The 11,765-nt window shown below is 39.9% G+C and overlaps 1 protein-coding gene across 1 annotated transcript in view; it reads left to right on the top strand.

Moving 5' to 3' along the window:
* The first annotated feature begins 398 nt into the window (after positions 1–398).
* The window catches only part of CRBN (cereblon), a 29,729-nt gene continuing 18,362 nt past the window's right edge, over positions 399–11,765 (top strand). Inside the window, exons 1-4 of the mRNA XM_004033518.5 lie at positions 399–560; positions 4,902–5,008; positions 5,926–6,128; positions 7,262–7,411. Coding sequence (XP_004033566.1) covers positions 494–560; positions 4,902–5,008; positions 5,926–6,128; positions 7,262–7,411 — 527 coding nt within the window. The 5' untranslated portion in view covers positions 399–493. The remainder of the gene's footprint in view (positions 561–4,901; positions 5,009–5,925; positions 6,129–7,261; positions 7,412–11,765) is intronic.

The raw sequence follows: 11,765 nt of genomic DNA, 5'->3' as shown, positions 1-11,765 counted from the left end.
TGAAGAAAATCAGCAATAATTCAACCACCCTCGGAATAACTGATGGATTTCCCCAGCCTTCACATATATGCTTCTTATTTTAAGAATTGAAACTAATGCTGCATGAACAGGTTTCTGTTTGCTCCCTGCCCCCTTCGTTTAAAAACAAAGTGGAGACTAAAGGCTCTCAGCCTCAGTTTCTCCATATGCAAAATATCAGGATTAAATAAGTCATGCTAAGGGCTGGAACAAGGTGAGGGCTCTGCAGCGTGTACGCCGGGCACTCAGCCGTGGATGGCAGGGGACGGCGTTCTGTCCCCGGGACAGAGCGCAGGCCTGTAATTGTCCCTCCCTCCTAGGGCATCACTTCCGGGCTTAGGTACGCGCCGCCGTCTGCACCTCTGGGGCCGCCAGGGGGCGCTGTGGCCCCGGTGCGCGGCAGCGGCGCGACACGGACCCTCCCTCGGAGTCTTCGGCACCGCCCTGTCCCAGCCTCCTTTGCGGGTAAACAGACATGGCCGGCGAAGGAGATCAGCAGGACGCTGCGCAAAACATGGGCAACCACCTGCCGCTCCTGCCTGGTAACCGCCCGGAGTAGTTCCCTGTAGTCGGGAGTGGGGCGAGGCCCGGAGCCGCTAGCGGGGCAGCTGGGCCTGGGAGGCGGGCGTGGGGGCGCCAAGACTGGCGAGCCAGCCCAGCAGGGCCGCACCGGAAAGCTGCTTCACGTCGGCCCTCGGCCAGCGATGGAGTCGCGGCGCTTTCTTCGCTGCTCTGTTGCCCCGAGCCGTGAGCCAGGGTGTCGGGGGGGCATTTGCTATTAAGAACAGGAAACCCATCCTCTCCATCCTCCTTGTGTTCTGAGTTTAGCTCCTAGGAAATGCTCTGAAACTAGAGGACCGGGTCAGATTCACAGCTGTTACTTTTGCTGGTCTCCTTTCTTTTAATAAGAGTGACAGCTAACATGTACTAAGCACTTACCATGTTACGAGCCTTGCAGTTAGCGCTTTGCATGCATGTCGCCTTTTAATCCTTCCCACATCAGTTTTCAGTTTCCGATTTGATAAGCGAGTATTGGATTTGCAGATTAGTTCAATGACTTGCCCAAGGTCACACAGCAGAGTCAGGATTCCAACCCGGGTGTGTCTGTCATTATGTCTCTAAACCACTTCTCTGTTTTGTTTTTCTTACTATTGGTCTTTCTCAGGCATGTACGATTATGCTTAATCAGAGATACCTAGTTTTTCTTTTTCCTGTATGTTGTGTGAAATATTTAGACTTTGGCCTTGTGTTGAAATACTGAACAACAAAAAAAAAAAAGGCATGGAATATTGCATAAACTTTTCATGGAATGCCTTTCAAGAGATGCTTTCCAAAAGGTGTATCATCCAAACTTGAAAGTATTACTTGAGTCCCTTCGTTATATGACAAGTATGTTAGGTGTTGTGGAGATGAAACGAGAGATAATACACAATCTGATAATTGAGGTTTACTGTCTAGGCGGGGCTGCTGAGAATATAACTAAACATAAATCAACTGCAGAGGCGGTTGATTTAGGGCCAGATAAATGAATGCTATTGTGGCTCTTCAGAGGCAGAGGTTGTTTAAGGGTCAGAGGATTTGGGAAAAAGCCTTTCAAGGTAGATCAGGAGACATCCAGAAGCACATATTTAGGATATGGTTGTGGGACATAAGGCCTAGGAGGTATATTGGGTCTAAGTTGCTGGGCAACTGGCATCTCTTCCCAGTGGGTTTGGGGTTTTTCCTGTGGATTGCCAAGAAACAGTTTTAGGTTTCAGGTAATTGCCTAAAGAAATCTATGCTTGGAAGATTAGTTTGTGCACTGGTAGCAGCATGGATTAAAAGAGGAAGAGACTGAGTGCATGCCCACCATATAGGAGAGAACTTTTCTGTAAAAATAAACCATAGTCACTGGTTGTTCTTGAAGCCATTCTAGCTAAGTTGACACAAGGGTAAGTGTGCCAGCCTTTGATGGAAAGCTGAGCTATTTTTTCAGAGACATTAGCCCTACTCTCTGTGCCAAATCCGGTGTTTCAGGGAGAATGGTGAATAGAAGAGGGAGGATACTGATCTTCTGTCGACATTCACGTGGTGCCTCTGCATGAGATGAGTCATCAGACTTCACTGATGGCTCTGAACAGTCAGCATGGTTTTTGTTTGTTTTTTTGTTTGTTTTGTTTTGTTTTTCAGAAAAACATCGGGAGAGGGCCCAGAGATGGCGTAGATATAGCAATAATGCCTTTCCAAATTACGTAAATTTTATTTGTAGGGAAACACTGGGCTTTCCATAATTCCGTGTAGTACGAGTTGTTCTGAAGAGTAAATCCTCTAAGCTCCAACAAAAAGCTTTATATTTGAGATGTGAAGAGTTTATCCTAGGCAAATGAAACATTAATAAACATAACTGAGTAGGGGAAAGTGGTTTTTAGCCATATTTATGGAAAAAAGGTTACTAAAGAAATTATTTAGAGACTAGGAGTCAGAACAGTTAAAATGTAAATTTTTAACAATATTAATTCCAGCCTTTGAGCTAATAGTTTATCTTTTAAACTTTCTGTAGTAGAGCAATAAAGTGGGTTGTGCTGCATGCCAAGTGATAGCCATACTGTCAGAGTTGGAAACACAAAGAATTTGATGCAGAATATTTTTGTCATCCATTTAGATAGCTCTTTTTTTTTTATCTCAGTGAAACTTACATGTTCCAAGGAAAATTTGTATGAAGTGTTAGACCATTGGCTATTTACATATAAGTTGAAGTAATTCTGTTTTTGACAAAGTTTTATATCTAGGAAGTTGTAATAATAAATAGAAAGTCCAAGGCAGTTACCATATTGAAAAACATTTTTCTTTTCTGTCAGGGGCCTGGCTAGAGGTGGTTTGACTTAAATAATGATATGCAAAGGAAAACAAATGATTATTTCGTAATGAAATTTTATCGATTTAGAAGTTTATTTGGGGCATTTAAAAATACATGAACTGGGAGGTGAGAAATGAGATTCAGTAATTCTTTATTGTTAGTCTAGGCCAGGGTTTCCCAACCTCAGCACTTGACTTTTGGGCTGGAGAATTCTTTGGGTGGGATTGTCCTGTGCATTGTAGGATATTTAGCTGCATCCCTGGCCTCTACCCACTAGATGCCAGTCGGACTCCCTTAGTTATTGCAACCAGTATCCCCTGAGGGGCAAAATCACCTGTGGTTGAGAATCACTGGTCTAGGATAGGAAATTTACTCATAGTTTGTATGAAAAGGACAGACTCACAGTTAGTAGAATAGCATATGTATTGTGTAGCGTTTTCTAATTTGCTGTCATTGGTAACATCTGGTTTTCTAAGACGTTCTTTTAAAATGTTTTATGCTTCATGCCAACTTTATTTTTAAATTTAAAATTAAGCAAAATAGTATGAAAATGATTGCAAAATTTTCTTTGTTTCTTTCTTTTGAGATGGAGTCTTGCTCTGTCGCCCAGGCTGGAGTGCAGTAGCACAATCTCAGCTCACTGCAACCTCCGCCTCCTGGGTTCAAGCGATTCTCCTGCCTCAGCCTCCCCAGTAGCTGGGATTACAGGCACCTACAACCACACCCGGCTAACTTTTGTGTTTTTAGTAGAGATGGGGTTGCAACATGTTGGCCAGGCTGGTCTTGAACTCCTTACCTCAAGTGATCTGCCTGCCTCGTCCTCCCAAAGTGCTGGGATTACAGGTGTGAGCCACCACACCTGGCCTTCATTTTAAAATAATGTAGCGACAGCCAGGGAAATGTTGTCACTAGACAAATGCTGTGAAATTCTTCCTGCTAGGTTATCTTTTTCTCAGTTTTAATGAACAGATCTTGCCTGCTTTGTTTCTTTTCTTACTTATGTAGGAACTCTTTGAAGTTGAGAGTTTGAGAGAACGTTAGAGGTTGACTTGTTGAAGCCTATCATTTTGCAGATGAGGAAACTAAAATTTAATTGGGCAGAATGAGTTGTCTAAGGTGTTAAAATTAGTTACTGGTGAGGGAGAAGAGAAAAATCTCCCGTATAGAAGAATTTTAAATAACTTATATTTCCTCTTCAAGGGAGTGGAGCGTGACTCATCACCCCTTAAGTGGAGGCTACACCTAGTGATTTGCTTCCAAAGGGTACAATGTGAAAAGGAGGGGGAAAGGAACTTTACAGCGGAAAAACCTGACACACACTGCTTTAGCCAGGTGATCAAGGTTAACAGCAGGAATAGTTCATAATATATAGGCTGGATATGTAATGAAAACAGCACATTGGCGACAGACCCCATTTCTAAAAAGGAAAAGAATAACAACACTTCACTTCTGTGGTCTTCCTCCCTAAAACACGTATCCTCAGTCTAATCATAGGAATTACATCAAACAAAACCCAGTTGAGGGATACTCTACAAAATACCTGACCAGTACTCCTCAAAACTCGAAACAAGCAAAGTCTGAAAACCACCCTAGCCCAGAGGAGGGTAGGGAGACCTGATAACTAAATGTGAAGTGGGATCCTGGAACACAAAAAGATTAGATAAAAACTAAGGGAATCCATTTAAAATATGAAGTTTAGTTAGAGTAATGTACCAAGACTGATTGCTTCATTGTGGCAAATGTACCATATTAATATAAATTAACTATAGGGGAAAAGGATGTGTGACACACGGGAGCATTCTGTACTATCTTTGCACTTCTCTGTAAATGTTAAACTATTCTAAAATTCACAGTTGACTTCAAAAAAAAAATAGCTACTGACAGAGCCCAGCATAGACCCCAACCCTCTGGCTACCACTTCACGGTACTGTAGAGTTTACCAAATGCATGTGGTTTTAGAAGTACCCCTTTTTTGAAGAAGGAATTATGTGTTTGAAAGGTTTTCATTCATCTTTTTTTTTTTTCTTACAATATTCTACTTTTACAGCAGAGAGTGAGGAAGAAGATGAAATGGAAGTTGAAGACCAGGATAGTAAAGAAGCCAAAAAACCAAACATCATAAATTTTGACACCAGTCTGCCGACATCACATACAGTATGTAATTTAGTGACAGATCTAATATAATAGATATACATTTAAATGTAGATACAAGTTCATAAAAACAAGTGACTGATATTTGTATTACTAGATATCAGAAATCATGGATGAGGACATGGGCTATTTGCCAGTAGATAAACATTTAACTGTAATTTTGAAGAAGCTTAATACTATGTTGTGGTAGAATTGTTTGAGGAATTGTTGCTCTTTATAGTCTTTCTAGTAATTGAGCTATTAAATACTTCTCTGTACTTCTAGGTACTAGAGTGTTATTGAACATACTAACATTTTATACTTGCTGTTTGTGATATGTGGGCATAGAGATATTTCTTATCTTGGTAAAAATAAAATACTTTGTACTAAAAAAATTCTTGAATTTCTGTGTTTGTGATATATTCTTCATAAAAGATTAGAAATTCTTCTAAGAGTTAAAGTTAGATTAAAAATTATATTTTAACATGGGATGCTTATATACCACGTTTATTAAGTGTTTGTAACCCCATTTGTATTTTTTTCTTTTTTTTTTTTTTTGCGACAGAGTGTTGCTCTGTCACCCAAGCTCGAGTGAGTGCAGTAGCACAATCTCAGCTCACTGCAGCCTCCACCTTCCAGGTTCAAGTGATTCCCCTGCCTCAGCCTCCCGATTAGCTGGGATTACAGGTGTCCACCACCACACCTGGCTAATTTTTGTATTTTTGGTAGCAACAGGGTTCCGCCATGTTGGCCAGGTTGGTCTTGAACTCCTGACCTCAGGTGATCCGCCTACCTCGGCCTCCCAAAGTGCTGGAATTACAGGTGTGAGCCACTGTGCCCGGCCTGTATTTCTTTTAATGTGATTTGCTCTTTAGTCTGTTGAGCTTACATTTTTATTACATATCGATTATGACACTGTACCTATATATGTTCTTATATAGTACCTAGGCGCTGATATGGAAGAATTTCATGGCAGGACTTTGCACGATGACGACAGCTGTCAGGTGATTCCAGTTCTGCCACAGGTGATGATGATCCTGATTCCCGGACAGACATTACCTCTTCAGCTTTTTCACCCTCAAGAAGTCAGTATGGTGCGGAATTTAATTCAGAAAGATAGAACCTTTGCTGTTCTTGCATACAGGTAAAATGTTAGAGTCCATTTGCTTAATACATTTCCTCTCATGGGTAATTGCAGTGGTCAGTGTTGAAGCCAAAGCAGGCTGTTATTTTGCATGTACAGGAGAGGTTGGGTAAGAATGTGAGGTTAGGAATTTGGTTAAGTAGAAGTTTGATAGTGCAAGTTGGAGTATTTTTGTTCATTTCATTACCATCTAACTCAGCTCTTCACCTTCATACACAATTTAACTTTCTGGTGTTTGAAAAATTTTTAATCATTTATATTTGATGAAAAACATTTCTGGAATCTTAGTTTCAATAACTGTCTTTATTAAAGAGAAGTAGTGCTTTTTTATTTTAACGTAAAGGATTACTTTTCCAAAAGAGTGGTCTTTTCTTTCCCTCTCTCTCAAAATTCATAGGTTGTACCACTTTAAATTGAAGCTGAATTTTAAGTATCCCATGGCAAATAAAGGAAATCTGCAGTAGAGGCAGGAAATACATACAGGAAGCTCCCACCCCAGTACAGTGCTGCCAGTAAGCAGCAGAAATGATAAGTCATTTGACAGAGTGAAAGAATGTTTGGTTTGGGAAATGAGTTTAAACCCCTGTAAGTTCTAAATTATTTTCAGTGGCTAGAAATCTATTATTTTCCTAAAGTTCTCTAATTGTACTTCCTGAGTCCTTCTTGTATATCCCCCATGTGATTTAAAAATAAATAAAATTGGCCGGGCATGGTAGCTCACGCCTATACTCCCAGCACTTTGGGAGACCGAGGCGGGTGGATCACCTGAGGTCGGGAGTTTGAGACCAGCCTGACCAACATGGTGAAACCCCGTCTCTACTAAAAATACAAAAATTAGCCAGGCGTGGTGGTATGTGCCTGTAATCCCAGCTACTCCGGCAGCTGGGGCAGGAGAATCACTTGAACCTGGGAGGCAGAGGCTGCAGCAAGCCGAGCTCATGCCACTGCACTCTAGTCTGGGCAACGCAGCGAGACTCCATCTCAAACAAATAAATAAATAAATAAAATTATCCTAGCTTTGTAGTAAGGGTTGATTCTATAAATTGTTTACCCGTATTTATTGCTTTGCCTACTTTGCATATATTTAAAACTCAAATGTTCAAAATTCTTTCCTTTTAAAATTTTCTTGGAAGCAATGTACAGGAAAGGGAAGCACAGTTTGGAACAACAGCAGAGATATATGCCTATCGAGAAGAACAGGATTTTGGAATTGAGATAGTGAAAGTGAAAGCAATTGGAAGACAAAGGTTCAAAGTCCTTGAGCTAAGAACACAGTCAGATGGGTAAGAAATAACATATACCTTAATGTTCTTTGAATGTTTCCTAATGAAATAGTTTTCTTGTGCTTTTTCTGTTCTACTGACCCTTCATATTTTGTAACTTTTAACTAGTTGTTCTCTTTCCCTTCTAAGGTATAGCCCAGTGGTTTCCAACCTTGCTATGCATCAGAATCACCTGGGAAGCTTTTAAAACTATAGAAGCTTGAGTTCCAACCTCATCTCCCATCTCCAGAGAGTGATGAGGCTGCAGCATCTTTTAAAAATGATTTTCAGGTGATTCTAATGTCGCTCCAGGTTTGAGAACAGTCATGTAAATTCAAAGGGAAGTGTTGTTTGGGATTTGGCTTCTTTAGGATTGAAGGCCTCTCGGAGCATAAGAGGATAGGGAGACCAGAGGCTTGTGAGCTGTTCGTGTGCTCACCAGGACAGCTGTGGTTTTTGTAGCATTGCTATGATGTTTGAAAGCCACACTGGTTACATCTGCCAACTGCTCCAGCTGAGCTGTAAAAGCCATTTATATTTCGTGTCCATCTCCAGTGTGAATTTTATATCACCCAGAAATGCTATTTACATAATAAGTGATCAATAAATACTTGTAGTCTATGTGCCTTGTGACATTTAGAAATTCCCTGAGTATACTGTTTTAGCAGTTATTCATTTTGACATAGCTGTCATGGCTGGGTTTTGCACAAATTCGAGGGATACACATTAAAACAGACACAAAAAAGTCCAGTTTATTTTATCCTCTTTTAAAAAGGAAACAAAGTAAAGCATTTGCCTTGATCATTGGATATTATCTCTTAAGGGAGTGCTTCTAAACTGTGGCACATCACCCGTGAGGTCTTACAGATACACAGTCCTGGTACACAATACAAGTACTAGTGAATTGGTTTCCAGTTATACCCACAGTGGAAAATCTCATGAGACCTCTGTGTTGCCAGGTGGTATCTTCTGAACACAAGCAAGTTCTGAGTATTTTGGGGGTTTTTTGGGCGGGGTGGGGGATTAAGACTGAAAAAACAATGTGAGCAGCATGAGGGCGGGAACGTTTTGTCTGTTTTGTTCACATGGTGGGCGTTCCTATAGATTTTTGAATTATGAAAATATTGACATGTCAGGTAGCTCCTTGGAGCTAAAGAGAGCATAGAGGAATGTGAGGTGGGATTGCCAGAGCTCTTAGGGTGTTTAGTTCTCCCCAGGTACTTCTCCAGAACATTCATTGTGCAAACTTTGATAGCCTTACCACATTGCACTGTCCTGACAGGATTTTATGTACGTCTCCCTCAATAGATAAGCTGCTTGAGAACAATGACCAAGACTTATTTATGTTTTACATTTAGGACCATAAATTTTATATAAATGAATGAAAGAATGATCTCCTGGGGCGGGGCGGGGGGGGGGGTCTGCATTATGATAATTAGCAAACTGTTTTGTTACTGTGGATTTTGCTAACAGTTCCATTTTTAAAGTACTTCTTATCTTCATACAATTTTGATTATTTGTGAATACTTTTATAGAAATCATTAAGGAAAATTGACTTGGGGAAAAGTATATTTCTCAGACTGTCTTGACATTAGTGACTTTTGATTGTAGAAAAACTATTGAACATAAGATGGCAGTATACCGTTAACTCTGAAAACAAGACAAGGAATGGATTTTTGACTCTATAAAGATTAACATCAGGCCGCGCACAGTGGCTCATGCCTGTAATCCCAGCATTTTGGAAGGCCAAGGCAGGACGATCACCTGAGCTCACGAGTTCAGATCACCCTGACCAACATGGAGAAACCCCATCTCTACTAAAAATACAAAGTTAGCCGGGCGTGGTGGCGCATGACTGTTAATCCCAGCTACTTGGGAGGCTGAGGCAGGAGAATCGCTTGAACCCGCGAGGCAGAGGTTGCAGTGAGCCAAGATCGCACCACTGCACTCCAGCCTGGGCAACAAGAGGAAAACTCCATCTCAAAGGAAAAAAAAGATTAACATCAAACTGATACAGGTGGACAAGACTTGGAAAGGGCACATTCTCTCTAGTATTCTGTAGACCCATTATTAAGGCCTCTCATAAGGGTATGTCTGTCTTCATTTAAAAGGCCTCTGTGGAATGAGATTTCTCTTGGCTCCACTACTTCTCTGGCCCTGTAACCACCTTCACTGGAAATGGTGAAATGAAAGAAATTCTGGAGTTGATTTAGTTCAGTCTCGTCTTTTTCTATATCAGAATGCCAGGTACTAGAGAGGTTAAGTAATTTGCTTAAACAGCAAATAAGCGACAGACCTGATTGGTTCTAGGTCCCGTGACTTCCAAACTGGTACTCCTTCCATTATACCAGAATTTCTCTATAACACATTTGAAACTCAAGCCAGCTTCCCTTTCTCCAGTAAAATATTTAATATTCATTTGTTTTTCTTAGAGAAATAAGCATATAGAAAAATAAAAATTAAAAAATATAAATATCCATCTGTCTTTTACCTAAATGACACTTCATTTATTAAAAGTACACTACAGAGGCCAGGTGTGGTGACTCATACCTGTAATCTCAGCACTCTGGAAGGCCAAGGTGTGTGAATCACTTAAGGCCAGCCGTTCAAGACCAGCTTGGCCAACATGGTGAAGCCGCATCACTACTGAAAATACAAGAAATTAGCTGGGCATGGTGGCCTGTGCCTGTAATTCCAGCTACTCGGGAGGCTGAGGCATGAGAATCACTTGAACCTGGGAGGCAGAGGTTGCATAGAGCAGAGATTATACCACTGCCCTCCAGCTTCGCCAACAGTGAGACTCCATCTCAAAAAAAGAAAAAAAGTATACAACCCCCAAAGTCATGTGTGTGTGTGGGTTGGGGAGGGCGGAGGCGGGGTGGGCATCTTCTGAACACATAGAAATTTTTTTTTAATAAAAACAGGTCTCATTGACATAGGACTCTTCAGAAGTTCCTACTTCTTAGCATGTAGAGAGGAGGAGGGGATTGATATCCTATTGGCATCACAAGAGAAGATCTCTTACCTGTCTAGACTGAGACCAATAATTGTTAGTCAAAAAGTTAGTTGAAGCTGGAAATCACAAAATGTTACACATATATAGCTTAAACATTTTATTTTAACTTTATAAATTCATTCATTTTTCATTTGGAGAGACCAGGGTCTTTCAACTGAAGCAGGTCTGCAGATTGGAGATGACTGTAGACTTTCTGGCACTTTCATTGTACATTATCCACAGTTTATACTGCTAGTTTTTCTTTAAAGAGGGATTCTAAAGATAGTCACAAGGCAATTTGAGTGCAGAATTTTTCCAGATTTATGCGGGTTTTTTCCTACTATTAGAGTAATCTGTACCTAATTTGAAAGCAGTTTATGTCTCAACTTAATGTTCCTTGAAGCAATTTTATTGTTGAAGTCATATTTCACTGGTTTTTATAACATTTATATAAATTATGTTGCTGTAATCACAAAACAACTGTGATAAACAAGTTGGAAAGAAAAGAAACTAGCTTATGTTAAAAACAAAACTCAGCTGCTGGGAGAAGAACCAGCCACTGCGTATGCAGTGGACCCTGGCCATGTTTAACCAGGTAAAGGAGAGCATTCCTTAATCCTTCAAGGCAATTCAGACAGCTTGTACTGCAGACTAATTAACATGATCTGTAAGCCAGGGGATCAATAATGTTACTGTTTTTATCATAATCAAATCTTATACAATAGTTGGGTAAAGCATAATTCTTAATTCAGTTACTTATAACCTTGAAGAATCAGATTTCTAAAAATTTCTATAGGATGGTATATACTTTTACCTTCATAATGTAATTAACAAGTTATTTGTGTTCATGAATCAGGTGAACAAAATTGAGATTTTGTTTCTAATGAGCTCTAATAATAATATAAGAACACTTGACCATAATTTGACTATAGTAAAATTTTTTAACATTTTCCAAAGTCATGTAGACAAATTTTCTGAGTATTTCTAATGAGTCTGCAGGAGGGAAATAAAGTTAGTAGAGTGAGTCTACTATTATCATTAAATTAAACCTAGATAGTTTCTAACACACTCAGTTATTTTTCCTTTTAATAAATAAGTAAAATGTCAGAATTTCATCCATAATATCTTGTGGTCAAACAGTGGTTATTATGAAAGACTACTTTAGAAGTCTTAAGTATAACTAATAAAGCAGAGACTTTTAATATATTTGACTTTGTCAGTCTGACAGTGTTATATACTAGCATTTGAACATAGTTACATATTCTACATTTCAGAAGCTACACTCTAAGAGATAGAATGCCTCACAGGAAGATAGCTCATAGATACAACCTTCCTGTTTGCACTAGTTCATGATAAGATGTTTGCAATTATGATATTCTC

This window comes from Gorilla gorilla, chromosome 2, assembly GCF_029281585.2.
Source record: "Gorilla gorilla gorilla isolate KB3781 chromosome 2, NHGRI_mGorGor1-v2.1_pri, whole genome shotgun sequence".
Taxonomy (NCBI): domain Eukaryota; kingdom Metazoa; phylum Chordata; class Mammalia; order Primates; family Hominidae; genus Gorilla; species Gorilla gorilla.
This window is presented reverse-complemented; position numbering and strand designations above follow the sequence as displayed.